This window comes from Lingula anatina, chromosome 4 (assembly GCF_051362555.1).
Source record: "Lingula anatina isolate TDL-2025a chromosome 4, LinAna3.0, whole genome shotgun sequence".
Classification (NCBI taxonomy): domain Eukaryota; kingdom Metazoa; phylum Brachiopoda; class Lingulata; order Lingulida; family Lingulidae; genus Lingula; species Lingula anatina.
Window position 1 is genome coordinate 25,202,261 of NC_141770.1, and position 17,372 is coordinate 25,219,632.

General features: G+C 36.2%; 1 protein-coding gene across 2 annotated transcripts; it reads left to right on the top strand.

The window, feature by feature from the left end:
• The first annotated feature begins 192 nt into the window (after positions 1 to 192).
• Positions 193 to 17,358, top strand: LOC106151877 (phosphorylase b kinase regulatory subunit beta). Of its 2 annotated transcripts, none has more exons than XM_013525311.2 (23): positions 193 to 498; positions 1,094 to 1,232; positions 1,380 to 1,479; positions 1,832 to 1,939; positions 2,214 to 2,273; positions 2,722 to 2,858; positions 3,429 to 3,588; positions 3,894 to 4,091; positions 4,411 to 4,468; positions 4,726 to 4,803; positions 5,152 to 5,307; positions 5,769 to 5,866; positions 11,490 to 11,720; positions 11,942 to 12,046; positions 12,227 to 12,400; positions 12,759 to 12,929; positions 13,042 to 13,317; positions 13,725 to 13,927; positions 14,201 to 14,338; positions 14,769 to 14,898; positions 15,448 to 15,555; positions 15,792 to 15,866; positions 16,408 to 17,358. In XM_013525311.2, exons 1-23 carry the CDS (start codon positions 282 to 284, stop codon positions 16,621 to 16,623), a joined length of 3,336 nt encoding a protein of 1,111 aa, XP_013380765.2. In that variant the 5' UTR covers positions 193 to 281; the 3' UTR covers positions 16,624 to 17,358. The 2 variants fall into 2 exon arrangements, with proteins under 2 accessions (XP_013380765.2, XP_013380764.2); XM_013525310.2 differs by lacking the exon at positions 5,769 to 5,866 and adding an exon at positions 6,545 to 6,642.
• Positions 17,359 to 17,372: the final 14 nt, after the last annotated feature.

A 17,372-nucleotide genomic window follows, 5' to 3' on the forward strand; every position in this document is an offset into this window, starting at 1 on the left:
TCCGTTATCCAGAATCCCCGCTTAAAGAATTAATAATAAGACTAAATCCGTCAAAACATATGACCAGCTAAGAATGAATCTAATGCAGGGATTTGGATGAAAATAATAAAACAATGAGACTGGAATGCCAATGTAAACATGACCTATTTTTGTTAACTAGGTCATGCGAATCACAAAGGGGTACGCTTACACCTGTTTACGACATATCTCATGGGTGAAAGAAGATGACCTAAATATAGATATTTTTGGGGGCTGTGCATCACTGCAAAGTAAATGCCACAATGAGTACCAGGGAAAATTCACTGGCTTCGGTGACTTCTGACACTCTAAGTTCCTTCAGCATGAGGCTGCGCAAAATGTCAACAGCGAGTGCCCTGAATATTAATCCTATCTCTGACAGCAGAGTAAGTCGGAAGTTTCTGCAGCCGAACATGGCGTCTGACTGGGTAGAACGGGCTGCTGAAAGAGTGAGGAGGCTAGACGACTGGTATGGAGTAGGTAAGTATAAGACTGTGATTTTAGAAGAACAATGAGATGGGCTTGTTTTGGCGAGGAAATTTAAAGCAAACCGTGATTTGCTATTGAATAAGTACGACTGAATCTTATGCCCTTGGCTTTCGTCCTTGAAACTATGGATGCAAGGGGGGGGGGGCGTTCTAAATTTGAACACACAGAGGTTAGTAATATCGAACAATTCAACAAAGTTTTTGATGTTATAGTCTTAAAGTAGTGTGGTTCTAATGGCAGTTTTATTTGAAGGAGAGAATGAGCTTGGTAAGCTTAATTAACTGCTACAGTATACGTGTACTCTTGGTAATATTGCACAGTTTTTTTTTGTCTCTGGCATTTCCGTTCATATTTTTTGTAATTTACAGAGTGGAAGCCATTAGTATGTATAACACCACTGAAGTAATGATTATGTACAATCAGAACCAAATTTAAAAGAATAGAATACATATTAATATAAATGAAAGGATGTAAGTGCTACCTAGATGTGAATTCCAAACTGTTTATTTCATGTAATGCTACCAACAGTTGTACTTTTATCATATTATTTCCTTTTAAAATTAACCATGTATCTCCTGTGTTTCAGTTAAAAGACAGTTGATGATCCACCAGAATGCTGCCACTGGTTTATTTCCCTGTAACTTGGCCAAGGCTCCCAATGAAGCCCATGTTAGGGACAGTGTATACTGTGCTGCAGCCATATGGGCACTCTCACTGGCATACAGGTCAGGAAATAAGCACACACATGCATGCACGTGCAAACATGTCTACACATGTGCACATACACATAACAGTGATAATTGGCTGGGATTAAAACACTCAAAAATTATGATGCACATGTTTTAATTTTATGTCATACTTTGCTATCATAGGAAACAAGATGACGACCAGGGGCGTACATATGAACTTGGCCAGTCTACTGTGAAGTGCATGAGAGGAATCTTAGCCTGTTGGATGCAGCAAGCAGACAGGGTAAGTGTTGTATCAACCACTGTGACATAGAGCTCCATGTAATGAATGAGAATTTATAGCATTAATATCTTGATGAATGTTTCAACCAGGCCACTGTAGATTGTGAGGGGGGATCAGCAGATACCTTTGTTTATTATTTCAAAAAAAATTCCAAAAGGTGATTTTGAAGTGCAAGACAAAATAAATAGTCATTGGTTTTTTAACAAAGTAAATGCATTATTGATTATGTGAGGAATGGTGTTTTTGGTCCTTAAAAAAAGCTGGTCATTATATGCGTCTTTGCCACCTCAGTGTTATGCAACCAACACTGTGAATTAAGGATAATGATCGTAACTTTTGCTTTCAACACTAGGTGGAGCAGTTCAAACACAGCCAAAGTGCCAAGACAGCCTTACATTCAAAGTTTAACATAAAAACTGGTGCTGTTGTAGTGGGAGATGGGGAATACCAACATTTGCAGGTAATTTTTGTCCTCTTCATTGCTTTATTATTTATATTTTGGCTATTCATGTCGTTAAAATATTCAATTGTCAATATCCTTGTTGATGTGGTTAAAATACAATTAATATTTATTCCTTGTGTTGGGCGTGCCAATAACATTTTTAAATAGTTGATCATTCAATTCATTGTAACGCAAATTATACTGTCATCACCATTAATTTTACATTTCGAACTATGCCCTTTACCGTGTTATACTGAGAGAATTGAATGCCATTTTATCACACTTGTTCCAGATTGACTGTGTGGCTCAGTACGTTTTGTTCTTGGTACAGATGATCTCATCGGGTCTGCAGGTATGTCCTTTCACCTTGAGCTTGAGATCTTAAAGTTGAAAAACAATTACAAATGTATATCCCATCTAAATCCATTGATAAAATCACGCTAGGTAAACTCATTTTTGAGTCTTAAATTTCTAACTTTTACCATCAGAAGAGAAATTCGCCCGTCTCTATCTCAATTAGAAGAGTGACCTAAAAACTAGAAACTTGGAGCTCAAAATCAAGTTTATGTATCATTATGCTTTAAATGGTTTTGGATATTGTAGTTAAGGAAAAAGAGTTGGAAGTTCAAGGAAAATTACAATATTGAAACAATTTCAATTTATTTTCCACCGTAGAAAACAACTACAGTTCCAGATATTTGTAATGTTTCTGTTATAAAAGAAGTAAGTTATTTTAATTGATCCTCCATTGTGAAAGGAAGTACCACATATTTTAATATGTATATATTTATATTTTTCAGATTATCTATACCACAGATGAAGTGAATTTTGTTCAGAACTTGGTGTACTACCTGGAGAGGGCGTACAGGACTCCAGACTATGGGATGTGGGAGAGAGGCACCAAGTACAACAATGGCAACAGTGAGCTGCATGCCAGGTATGGAAGATGTCAAAAGTTGTCTCAGTTTTTGAGGATTGGATTTTTTTTCTTAGAAATGAGCTTAAAAATTGAGCTTAAGAAATGAGCTTAAAAATTTGAATATTGTTTAACTTGAATATTAGCATTATTCAGACCAACTGTTTGTTTTAAAAATGTCCCAAGTTATAGAGTCTGCTGCAGACCTGCACCAAGTACAACAAAGGCAATGGTGAATTGCAAGCCAAAATGTGAACAGGAATATTTACTGGAATTTTTCTGAAAATGAAAAAAATTTTTTCAATTTTGACTGATTTTTTTGTACTTTTCAAGCATGATATTTAGTAATCAGCTTGTTCTGAGATTCATTTCTCACTAATTAAAAATCATAAAATTATCTGTGTAAACTCAAAAATGAAATGTACAGAGTTTCCTCCTAAGCCTTACTGATAATAATTATATATAACACAAAAAATGACATTCTACCCTGAGCCCAGTTTCACACACAACTTCAGATATGAAGAGAGCATGCTGAGCAACATTGTGGATCTCACTTTCCTTACAGTTGGTAACATTGCAATTTCATTTCAGCTCCATAGGGATGGCAAAGGCAGCCCTGGAAGCTATCAATGGTTTCAATGTCTTTGGTGACAGTGGTGCCTCCTGGTCTGTTATATATGTTGATGTGGACGCCCACAACAGAAATAGGACAATCTTTGACTCCATGTTGCCAAGAGAATCCAATTCCAAGGTGTGTGATGAAAATGTTTTCATATTTTGTATTTGGCTTTCATTTGCATTTAAGTGCAACTGTTGTAATATTGTAATGCTTAACTGTAAAGTGATTGCTTTTAATAACAGGAACATGTATATTCAAGCAAACCTCTGTTAAAGAACTGCTGGTATGTGTTTACGTGAAAACTCTGTTTAAAAACTTGTGGTATATGGTCATACTGTTGTGCATAATAAACAATTAAAATCACCCTCCAGAGTAAAAATTGCTCCATACAACTTTTTATTGAAATGTGACACCTGATTCGATTTTTTCTACTCCAGAACACAGACTGCTCTCTGATTCCTGTGGTCTCCTGGCCTGCCTTTGCCCTTCATGATGAGAATCTCAGACAACGCACCATAGACAAGGCTGTACGCAAACTGAAAGGAACCAGTGGCATGAAAAGGTTTCTGAGGGATGGCTATGGCACAGTGGTGGAAGACAAAAGCAGGAAGTACTACAGGCCAGCAGAAATAAAGGTGTGATGCTCTGATTGGCTGTTTTTAGGTGGTAGTAAAATTAATCTTATTTGACTTGTTATGATATGAAAAGGTTTTAAAGATATAAACATCATTGATAGAAACCACTTGTATTTGTAAATTTTCCTGTTTTCAATTGCAGTTGATGGAATTATAATTGAAAAAAGAAGTGTAAGGTCAGTTATTATCTAAAAACCCACATTCAAGCTTTTTTGTTATTGAACTTGAATTAATAATAAAAATATATGCAAATTGCCTTCTACTTTGAAATCACTGATTTTGCTTTTACATTGTTAATAAGTTTTTTTCCTTATTCCAGAATTTTGATGGTATTGAATGTGAGTGGCCCCTATTTTTCCTGTATATGATAATTGATGGTGAGTTTTTTACAACAGTTTCAGCTTGGGCATTACAACTTTTTCATGACTTTGACAGAATTCTTGTTTTGCTTAACTGGTAAAGTCCAATATGCCTTTTGCAGCTAAATGACTAGATGTTGACTTCTATTGTTTACTAAAGAGCTTGCTCCCCAGCATTCTTTAGTAAACAAAAAAGTCAATGTCTAGTCTTCTAGCTGCAAAGACCTATCAGCATCACTTGTTGTTAATTTAAATTCGCTTTTCTCTAAATGCAGGAATCTTCAAGAATGACCAGGAGAAAGTGAAGCAATACACAGAGCTAGTCAAACCATTACTGGCATTCACACCTGATGGTGAGTCATGCTTGCATAGAACACTTTAATTTGAGAAAAACTTTATTTATACATTACTGTTATAGTGATTGTGTGAGTCTATTCCCTGTTTAGAATCCAAACTGCCTAAAAGTATCACATGCAGTACATGCTATTATAAGATTAACAAGTTTCTTGAAGGTGTCATGAAATGAGTGTTCAAGTTATGATAAGTGTTGACATGCAAGAATTTCTCACACAGTATGATTAGAGTCTCTCTCCCCCCCCCCCCTCTCTCTCTCTCTCAATCAATCAGTCAATCAATCAATCAATCAAAATTACACTGTTCAATCTTTCCTGAATTCTCCAATTTTCAAATTCTTCTTCTAGGAGTGATAGTCCCCAAGTATTTCTACGTGCCCCTGGATCTGGTGGATGCAGAGAAGGAGAAGCCAGGCAGTCAGATGAGGGAACCCAGCACAGAGGAGGACACGGGGCACCTGTTTCTGTGGGGACAGGCAGTGTACATCATCTCACAACTATTGTGTAAGTCCACAGCATTTTACAGCAGCTGATTTCTCAAGGAATGTTTTCATTTTATTTTATGATCAAGATAATGGTAGTTTTGAAAATATTTTCCTGATGAAATGAAAAGGAGAATTTAATGGGTTATGTTAGAAATTAAATTAAACAAATTTGTTTTTTGAATGTTGATAAAATGAAAAAAAAATGTCTTTGACTTATAAAATGTTTTTGTGGTCATAGCTTTTGTTGTCGGTAGTGTTGGTGTGCTAAAAGTGCTTATTGCTTTAAATACATGTAAAAATGATTAGGTTAAAAATGTGTTTTCTTGTGCACCGTTTTAAGTGGGATGAAGCATTGTGTCTTTAACAAAAATTCATGTGTAGTGCCAGTGTCAACTAGGTCTTAAACAAGAATATTTTGAATGAAATTTGTTTAAACTTTACAATGATGTGATTAATCTGCTTCACACGCTGACATGCCAGTTGAAGGACTCGTGTTGCGATCAGAACTGGACCCAGCAAAGCGCCACCTACAGGCCCATGCCAGACCTCGCCATAGTTTGCGTTACTCCTTCTTTCAGGTGAACTGCATGTTGGTCTAGGTGGTTGTGTATCGTAGTTGTAGAATGTTGATTTTCTGTTTGCCACCATGATAATGTTTGACTTGTTAAGTTTTTGTGCCTTTGTTGAAGAACAAATACAAGACCCATGAGAGGTGAACCTAATAAACACTGGACTGTGAATTTCCTGGTAATTCTCCTACAATTATCTGTATTGTCAGATGAACAAAGCACCTGCACCGAAATTGTCTTCGTCCCATTTCTTGCATCAGATTCGAGTCCCATGTCATTTCTATGTGTACCCTGAACATCCCTTGCACCAAGAACAAGCAATTATGATCTTTTTAAATGTATTTTGTATTTTTTTATTTTGCATCATTTTCAGCTAGCCTGCATTTTTTTTTTCATTTTTTAGCTTCATTGCGCTGTTTTAGTAAAACTGTTTAGCTGTAGAGCTGCTGTTTAAGTTGAGTATGACAGGACTGTCATGTAACAGTGCTGCCATCTTTTGTTTTAGTTAAAAACTAATACTTGATGCCTTTCTTTTCTAGGCAATATGAAAGTAAAGAGATATGAAGACTTTTACTTGTCTTGCAAGCTGCTGCATTTGTATACAATGCTTTGAATATGTGAACTGTGCCAATATTGTGCAAATATTGTAAAAATGTGCCAAATGGTTGTCATTTTGTTTGCATGTAGTTGAGAATTTGGTTCATCCAGCCGAATTGGATCCCATCAAGCGCCACCTTCCCGCTGCCGCTCGCCCCCGACAGAGCACTCGTTATTCCTTCTTCCAGGTTAGTTGGCACACCAAGCAAACCATTCCATATTCAATCCAATCCTCTTCCACACAACACTCCCAGGTTCAGGGTCTTTTGTCCACCTTTCTTCTTAACCCAGGTGTTTAGCCAGGATTTTGGAACAGATTATCCAAATCTAAATCAGTTATATTATGGAAAGGGGGAGGGGGGGGTAATACTGAGAATTTTAAAAAGCAGTCCAGCCATGAAAATATTGTCCAACCAAATGACTAGACACCATGGTGTCAAAACCCTTGCTCTAACCAAAGTGGATGTTTTGACCCATCCAGTCATGTTATACTAATGGAAAATTGAGTCTAGCGTTGGATCTTATATTGAAACAGAGATCACAATGTTTTTAACCTTATCACAAGGCCTTCTTTGGGTGAACTGATTTGGAGTTGTGTATTCTGTTGCAAAATAAGATCCAGTACTTGATTTAGCTCCTCTTTACGTCAATAAATTTTATCAGGTTGGGTCATCAGGTTATTGGCATGGGTCATTCCACAACCAAAGTAAACATTGGAGCCATGTCAGTGAGGCACATTTGTCGGTTATGTTTGCATAATTTTGACTTGCCCCATTATTTTTGCTGTCTTGTGCTAAATATATTTATAGTACCCCACAATATGGAAAGAAATTAATTGTGATCAAATGTTTATCAATACAGTCATGCAAATATTATAATACCAATTATGGGCATCACTGATGTGACTCAAAAGGTCACTTTTTATGGAACGGCTCCTATGTAATTTGATCACTTGTTGATGATGTTTTAAGCCTCATACCCATCATGGTGTGACAGTGAAGAAAGCTCTACCTCCCAACCTATAACAACTCCCACTTTAAAAACACTACCAGTTTTGAATTAACATAACACACACTTGATTACTCTGGCTTACCAGTGTGACAGACCTCCTACTTTGTGGGAGTTTGTTGAAACATCAACACACAGACATCAAAAATATTATCAGCAACATATTGGTTACTCATAGGTGTTTGCAAGTCATGAGTAGAAGTGCATGGCATGTATTGCATTTCCAAAAGTGAAATGAAGGAATGTACTGCAAGATGTTTTTGAAATAGTGGCAGTTTGTTGATGTTTTGTTATTGCTGCTTTTAATTTACCTTTGTTCATCAACCTCAGTGGTTTTACAACCTTTTTTTTTTCGGTTTCGTGTTGAAATTTTATTTGACTTTTCTCAACTAATACTTGTTGAACAAATTCTTGATTTAAATACTAGCAGCGTTACCAACAAATCAGTTAACAAAATAAAAAATCACTGTTGTTTATCTTGTCGTAAACAATAGCAATTGAAATTGAAGATATCAGTTGTCAGAAATATGATGTAAGTACATAAATATCTGAAGTTGGTAACCCTGTCATAGTATATTGCTTATGTTGAGGAAGAGAAGGTCAAATTTCTGAAGAATTTCCATAAATTGTTATTTTTGTACTCTTTTCATGAGATGTTTATTTGTTTTTAAGCACCAGGTAAGTATTATAAGCACACTATATTGCAGTCACTTATGTTGCTACAGATATTACACAAAATATGAGTATTTTTTTGTTTGGCTTACCTTCCACTGTTAATATCACGCTTTCCTTAATCAATTCGAATAGTGCTTATTGGTGAGATTTTACAGGGCATTTTCTATAGCGAACAGTGACATCATTATATATATAGGTCTGCAGGTTTGGGGATAGGATTTCATTTGCACTGCAGGTAATAGATAGAAACAGAATGCTTGAGTTGTTGTTTTACTTTAAATTTGCTGAACAATTAATCACAAGTTTAATGATGTTACTATTTTTAAACAACACTCTAACAATCTTTAATGTAGTGCTCCTTTCATGTTATGAAATATTGATTCAGAGTTCAGAGTTAAATGTGAAGACCTTTCCTCTGAGTAAATATTTACTTATGAACCATGTCTCTGTTGAAATATTGGAGTTATCAAATGGTATAAGTTCTTAGACCAGTTTGATTATTCAAAGGGATGCATCTGCCTGCAATTTTCTTTACTCTGGTTTAAAATGATATAATTCAATTGAAATGGATTTTTTTGCCAACTGATGAATGTGTGTGCGAGCGTATGCACATGCCTGTGCAAATGTGTATGAATAGACCACGTGCAAGGGTGTACGTTATACAGACAAATAAGTAGAATATTCTTATTAAATAGCTTTGATGTAAAATTGACTGATTACCCACTTTTACGCTTTTCTTTTCTTTCTCTCTAGGAGATGGTGGTACGTAATCCATATTAAAGTTCTGCAATTAACTGATAATCTTGATCTTGGCTTGTGTTGATTTTCTGATGACAGTAAAGTTCACTATCTTTCTATAAACATTACAAGTTTCTATTTTGTCTTGAATTTCAAGAAGATTTTTAAAAATGATTATAGATTAATTTCTCAGTTTTTGGTCAATGAATGGTATGGTTTTTGTGAGAAAGATATTGAACTGTATGCAACACCCTGCTTCTCAACAATCAGTGCTGTTTGTAATAATTATTCTGATTTGGACTGTTTGAAGGACCAATATACAATTCTGTCTTAACAAGGCTTGGGTTATCAAAATTCATTTGTTGATGATCAGATTTATTTCATTAAAAAAATGACAGTCCATCAGAATTATTATCTGTTCAACATCATTTCAAAATGTTAGGGTTTTTTTTCATTTGGCCAGCTTTGTATGATATTTATATCTATATATAGCCAGAGCAGCGTATCTTTAGTGTAGATGGGGGGCAGGTGGGCTTATTGCAGTGTTTTGAGCTGTGTTCACATCAAGACTAAGTTGAACCAGAAATAGACATCATAAGTCTACCATATTGCTGTGATGTAATCTGGTCACATTATACATGTATTGTGAAGTAAGTCCTAATGTGAGCACGGTTTAGTTTTACTGTTACAGAAAATTTGTAGTTTTAAAGGGCCAGTTAGCATCACTGAGAGGCTACTTTTTGGAGGGGAAATCTGTAAGATCTTTGGGGAAATCAGTGAGAAGAATGATAATGTTTATGTGTTTAGGGAGTGGTGAAGTTAATGAGAAGGTTCATTCTAACATGTTCTTTGATATCAACTTAATTTTAATTAGTTTTAAAAGTTTGCCGCTATCATAATCAGAAACTAATTTTCTTCAAAATTTTAGGATGGGATTTTTTTTCTTTTTTTTTTTTTGGGGGGGGGGGGGGTGGGGGGAGTGAAAAGAGTTTAACATGTTGGCTTGACCCCACTAGAGATTTTTTCCTTTTTTATGGACATGTTACAGTTTGGACATTTTTTGAAAGTTTAATTTTTTTCGACAATTTATTGGAACATTGTTGCTTGTTATTAACTTGTTTATGTTAAATAAGAAAGTTGGATGTTTCACAGTTTTCTGTTCAGCTTAAGGTGTTGGTTCAGATTACATATGGATGACTCTGATATAGATATTGTTCATTTTGATTGAAATGATATTTTGATTGGTGAATAATGTTTTTGATTAAAAGATCTGGAACTTGATTTTCAGTGTGGGGCAACTGGACATTTACTCTGTGTGCGTTCAATGTGTACATAAATATGCATATCAGATATCTATTATAATATCAAATATCCATAATAAGTTAATCTTGAAATCTTCTTTATTCCACTCACATCTCTCTCTCGTTCCCATTCTTTCTCTCACTCTTTCTCTTATTTTTTCTCAGTCTATCTCTCAAAAAAAAAAATGAATAAATAAATAAAAATAAAAATAAAAAAAGCAACAAACATATTACACCATTATATGCCATATGGTGTGCTTTTTGTTGATGAAATTATTAGGCTAAGCATATTTGCAAGTATATGAAACTGCAAGCATATTTGCTAGTATATAAAATTATTAGCATATTTTGATATTGAATTAGCATAGCTGCTTTATATGAAGAAGTTATATTTATTACAGTGGCACAATACTTGCATTCCTTATTTACATCCATATAAGGAATAAATTGCATAACAATGTATTTAATCACCAAGGAAAAACGTACTAGCTCCAGTGTACAAGTTCAACATTTTGACAAAGCTCTTTTAACAAAAACAAGACTTCTGAGATATTTATATCCTCCCTCTTTTTGTTCTAAATGTAATATGCATTAGTTATACTAGCAAGCATGATATTTGTATCTACAGAATACCCGAGTCTTTCTCTGATTTTGTAAAATTTTGTGTGCAGAAATTGAATAGTAGTTACCATGTTTTTCAAGTTGCTGTACATGTACCAGTAATAGCTGTGAAAATATATGTACTCCAATATTTTTGATATCTTAGCTAAGACTGAGTCATTAGACAGTCAAACATCCTCTTTAAACATTTTTCCCTGAGTGTGTAATGGTTCTGATATTTGGTCTTAGAAATAGTAAGCTTAACTTGTAGATGAAGAACCCAGTTTACACAACTAATGACCAATTTTTAGAATAAGTGAATATTTGTTTAATATTGTGTATGAAATAATTTTATACTGTGTTGTAGAGTAAGCACTCTTCTCAAACTCAATCATCTATAGCTTTCATGTTCGATTCTTTGTTACATTTGATTAATTAGAAGTTAATCAGTGATTGAATACCATTTTTTCTGCTCTCTCATTCAAGGCTTAGTATAACTTTTGCAATTTTACTAAATTTATATTTGTAAGGAGTTGTCTCAGAAAATGATGAATTTGTCATTTTCCTAAAACGTGCTGTTACGGTTACTTACATCAGTACACTTTCCCTGTGGTTGAAATAACTGAGTCTTTCCCTCTCTTCTCTGAGATGAAGTCAGTCAAGTGTCTTAAACACATATTAGAAATAACCTTTACTGTTATCCTGTGTTCCAGGGTACAGCAAACGACCTAATCGTGCAGATCGTTCTCATAGCCGAGAGCGTGAGACTACAGCAGATGTTGGCAAACTACGGCATTCTCACCCAGACTCCCCACGAGATTGAACCCATACAGGTGTGGTCACCTAACGAACTGACCAAAGCCTTCAGCTACCTGGGGATAAACAACAAGCTGGGCCTGACTGGACGTCCACTGAGGCCAGTTGGTGGACTGGGCACGTCTAAGGTCAGTGAGCAGACCTTAATTATATTAGATTTTAAAAGAAAATAATGAAATAAGAATTGATTTGTTTTTGATGCAAACTGACTAGTACTGCAGCATTAATATTATGTGGCACACATGAGAAACTTGTCATCTTCATTACCCTATATATATGCAATAACTGTAATACTGTGACTAATTATGATCATTTAACTTGAGTATGTGTGTATTCTGTAACATTTCAGTTATACCAAGTGTGTGGTCACATTGTGGTGTGTTTTCCACTGTTATTTGAGCTCAGTGATTTCTATCTCTCTCAAGACATGACTTATGTCATTGATGATGTTAAGGTAAGTTGCTAACTAAATTTATCTTTTATAAAACTATTACAACATGTACGGTTCTTAGTTTGATAAACTTTGGAAATTGCGAGATAATTTTCACAGAATTAGGAGCTGATTTCTTGTGTGCCCCTGACCTTGCGTATCTCCAAAGTTTTCCCCATGTCTGAAATGATCCAACTATTTCAGAGTGACCTTGCCTTCCTGGCCAAATGCTGGAAGCTGTCAGGTCGGCCTACCTTCTGTATGCTGATCAGAGAGGAGAACATTCGCGGCCCCAGCACTAAGGAGTTCCTGGACCTGCTGGCTGAGTTTAAAGGTGGCCAGGTCGGAGATATCAGAGTGAGGCTAGGGAGATTACAGGTAAATCTTTAGTGTATGGAGTATGGAAAAATGTTGTCCATCTCTCTCTCTCTTTCTCTGTCTATTTATTTGTCTTTCTGTCTTTATCTGTCATGAGAAAAACTAATTGAAAATTGAAAATAAAGAAAAGAAGGCAATGACCATGCTGCTTCTTAGAAAAATCAGACTTATCAGGATTATTTCTAGTCTTCGCTAAAACCAATTTTCAACTGGAGTTCTTTAGAAGTATAGTTTCTGTTAACTCTTAGATGTTTTCCTACAATTTTCAACCTAAAGTCAAGCTGTTGTCTATTGAACCTGTGTATTGAACGTATGTATTACATGCTGCTGATTGCCCCATGGTGATGGCTTATTCTAGAGTCTTATCCCAGCTGCTTGTATAGAGAATCTGGACTTCCTCCAGTCTTTGATAGAGGACTCTGAGTGCACCTTCCGCCATGTTGAAGAACTCAAGCTGGGCTCCTCATTCAAGAGTTTGACTGAAATTCCGAAGGTTGTGCCAGAAGAAGACATAGCCATCAACATAGAGGTACATATTGCATGGTTTGAAGTTTTTCTGGTTAATTATATCGTCCTGTATAGCCTGGGAACAAGATGCTTGTGTTTATATATTTATTACATTATCGTGTATTTTCTTCTAGGAACTAAAGCAGCTCTCTTCACGTGATATAGTCCAAAAACTACATGGCTTCGACAATATGCATGCTCAGTCTCAGATCTTGGGTGTCCTACTAGAGAGAGAGGGGATGGAGTACCGTATCGATGACTCCACTATTGAACAGAGACTGGAGCGGCTACTTCGAAATTCTGGGAGAAAGAAGAACTGGGCGGTGGTCAGATATTGTGCAGCTTTGTTGGGAAAACTGGTGGACAGTCTTGCCCCTTCTATCACAGCTATACTGGTCAGGGGGAAACAGGTGAGTGAGGTGTGACAGGAAGTGTGTTAGGTGTGACAGGAAGTGTGTTAGTTGTCACAGGAAGTCAGTTAGATGTGACAGGAAGTGTGTTATGTGTGACAATGAGTGGAAAAGGAAGCACAAATTGAGGTGGTTATGACAGTGATACCATAATTTGTAGCCTTGCTAGTGAAAGTGGAAGACTTTACCACTCTATCGTAGTTATTTTTGTTTGGACTGCTAGTACTGAGTTAGCTAAAAATTTGAGTCTTGTGTTGTTGAGTCACAGGTGTTCAAGGTGTGGCAGTGAGGGTGTTAACTATGACAGTATGTTAGGTGTGGCAGTGAGTGTGTAAGGTGTAGCAATGAGTGTGACAGAGAATGTGTTAGGTGTGACAGTCTACACTATTACCATGATTGTGTTCCAGGTGACTATTGGAGTATTTGGCCATGAGGAGGATGTGATAGGCAAGCCCATGGCTCCCAACCAAATCAAAGACATCATCTACAGCAAGTGTATGCCCTATTCCATCAGCCAGGCAGTCCTACAGCAGGAGATTATACTGTGTATTGGGAAGTTCATCTCAACTTTTCCAGAACTCTTCAGTGGGATACTAAAGATAAGGATCGGGTAAGTGGCAGTGCAGAATGAATGCACATGCATGGCATCATGATAATCTCTCCCTCTCTCTCTCTCTCTCAAACACACATGCACAATCATGTCCATTCAGTTACATGGATGTGTTTTATAATGTATTGTGCCTAGATCTGTCTCAAAAAGCAAAACATTGTTACAATCATAACACTTCCACACCTATCACCCCCCCCCCCTTTCAAATCACACCTACCCCCCCCCCCCCCCCCCCTTCAAATCACATTTAACACACTGGACTGTTTCTTCCAGATGGATGATAGAGGCTATGCGTCTAGAGATTGCCAACTTGGAGGGAACAGAGCTCTCCCTCATGGCTCTGTCTCCCAGTGAGATTAAGGAAGTCTTGTTAACAGTGCTGGGGAAATATGACAGGAGTATCCCTAAAAGGTAAACTTACTGGCTAGTGTGGAAGGTGTTTGTATGCCATAGTGAAAAAGCATTATTCAGTTATTTATGATTTTGCTTTCATGTAGATGGATCTGAAAATGAATTTAAATTACAGAGATATTTATGAGTTTTATTAAATTTATCATTTTTGTTTAACTTCCATTTTTGAAGCCCAGTTCAACTTTTTATTGCCTTAACAGAGAGTCACTGGAAACAGGTTTGGTGATGGTGGAGGTTGGCTCCAGATGACTGAAAAAAATTGCCAGGAGAATTCAAGGCATTAGAAAGTTGACTGAACATATAGATTACATCTTTGTGTGTATATATATATATATATATATATATATATATATATATATATATATATATATATATATATATATATTAATGTTCCAGCGACCATAAACTTAAATAATGAACTATTTTCCAGAGCTCCCCTTCACAAGCGGCAGCTGGATGGTGCTCTGGGCAGAGTCCCTATTGATTTTTATGACAGGGTGTGGGAGATCTTGGAGAAAACACCAGGGGGGATCAAGGTAGCTGGGTACCTGCTCCCCCAGGTGGGTTAACCCAGTGGTCACAATTAAATATGTTCTAGAGCCATGTGGGCCTATTCAGTCTTTTTAGCCAACTTAACTGTGAAGTTGTCACTTCCATCATGCTATGCCAGAGCTTTGACAGACCTTAGTTTTTTTGTTTGTTTGTTTGTTTGTTTGGTTGGTTGGTTGGGGGGGGGATAACACCAGTCATTCAGGAAAAAAAGTTCAGAATACTGTCTAAACATATGTACTAGTCTGAACATTTTAAATGATCATGAATTAAGTGGACATCTTTGTCACTAAGGTCTAGTAAATAGACGGACAGCTTGACTGACTTTCAGCTTGACTGACTTTCAGGTTGATTATGCAGTAGAAATGAGTTTAAACATGTGAATAATTGTGAGTTGTTGTAAACAATGAAATTTGCTGTTGGGAAACGGAACTTACATGAACTTTATCACGCCAGTGTAAAATGCTCTTTGTTATTCTTTGGCTTAAGGACTGACAGTTTTGTCATGCCTGCATTGACTAAGTGCAAAGTGAAATACATGAGCTTCTCTTTGTTTTCAGCAACCCACATTATCAGACATGACAATGTACGAGATGAACTTCTCCCTGCTTGTTGAACAGATGCTCAGTAAAATTCTGGATCCAGCTTACAGATCTGTGATCGTGGAGGTGAGACTTGCATGCACGTGCATTCTTCTCTAATTAATGGATAAGATAAGTACTGAAGTCTCACAATGTTTTCAAACAGTTCACAAAGCCAGTGTTATTTAGGATTTGATGTTTTCTGGAGAATATTTTTAGGAACTATTTACTCGCCAATATCATATTATTTCAAAAATTGTAAATGCTTCAGTTTTAATTATTTACTATTGTTCATAAAGTGAATCTACTATTTCTTCTTTTAGACACTTACGGTTGTGTCCACAATCTTGAGAAGAAATCCTGAGATAGAGTTTCCTGCAGCAGTAGAACTGGACAGGGTCAGTTGTACTTTATGAACTTGTACACCTAATATGTCACACCCAACACAGGCAGACAAACACTCTTCACATCTAACATCCAACACAGTGATGTCTAACATCCAACACTCGTCACATCTAACATCCAACACAGTGACATCTAACATCCAACACAGCACAGTCAAACCTGACAGCCATACTGACAGTCGTCACATCTAACTGTCATATTCATCACAGTGACACTTCAAACAGTCATGTAACACAGTGAAACCAGCACAGCCATACTGAGAAGCCACACCCACTTTCTTCCTACCATTCCACCCTCTTCATGAACTGGATACCATTTTACACACAACTTTATTAGTGTATCTAACAGAACAGGATTAATTCTGTACCAGCGCATCTAAAAGCGTCTTTTCCAGTAAAACAAACTTTTGTCACTAGATCATCAGGCCAGAAAGTAAAGATTTACCCGGTCTTGCCTGGTTTCTTGAACACTGTCATCCTTGACATGCAATAACAATGTACATTTGACTTTAACAAAATATTATTTATATTTCAGATTGTACACGAAGCTTTTGAGATGTTCAAGCGTGAGCTGGTTGTTCACGAGAGCAAAGAGAAAGAGGACACTACAAAGGACAATATGTTTGTCTTTTATAACACGCCCCCCAATGCAAGGCGTGGAACCATGTGCTACATTGTTAAAGCTGTATTGAACACCTTACTGCAGGGTGCCATACACACCAAAGAGGATGATAATTGCTGTGTCTCCTGATTGGTTGCATTACAGTTGAAGAATGACATACGTGCAATTTGCTACCTCCGCCAAGGAGGCTATGTTTTTGCTTTTGTTGGTCAGAGCATAGCTTAACTGTAGACCTATAAAAGGTTTGAAGTATTTTTTAATAAAAAAAAATCAAGATAGATCAGCAATGAAATATCTTGGAATCAGATTTATTAATTAATCAATGAATCAAGCTGCCTTGGCGGAGGACTTTGGTATCTTAGTGCTTTTCTAGTTCAGTAGTTTGATTATTGTCAAGGAAGAACTGGTACATGAACCATTACAAGTACTGTTCTGGTATATTTTGAGATTACAGAATTGTTAAAACCTTCTCAAAAAGAAGTATTATTTGTTGAAGTGATATAAGGTGATTTTAGAATAGTTAAAACTTTTTCAAGAAGAAGGAATATATCTTTAAAATGATAAAAGATTATACCAAGGAAAGTTTTACCTTGTTTGTTTGCTCAATAAGTGGACAGTTTTAACCCAGTGAAGTACTGTTACACATATAGATGTTCTAAAATATTATCATATACCAGTGTGTATATAGGGATAGTAGCACTTGCATCATTTACTTGTTAAAACTCCACAGAGTTCAGAAGTTTCATGTTTAGGATTTATATCCAGTATTCCCCATTGTTAAGGTGCTGCAAACTGTTGTAACATTTATCATTTGTATAAAATTCGCCTTTGTTTACAATATGCAACAATAAAACAACAAAACCACTTAAGGGTCAGTA

Coding starts and splice junctions, on each gene's coding strand:
- LOC106151877 (XM_013525311.2), top strand. CDS start 282: ATGAGTACCAGGGAAAATTCACTGGCTTCGGTGACTTCTGACACTCTA. Junction 499..1,093: donor AGACGACTGGTATGGAGTAG/GTAAGTATAAGA, acceptor CCTGTGTTTCAG/TTAAAAGACAGTTGATGATC. Junction 12,401..12,758: donor TGAGGCTAGGGAGATTACAG/GTAAATCTTTAG, acceptor GGCTTATTCTAG/AGTCTTATCCCAGCTGCTTG.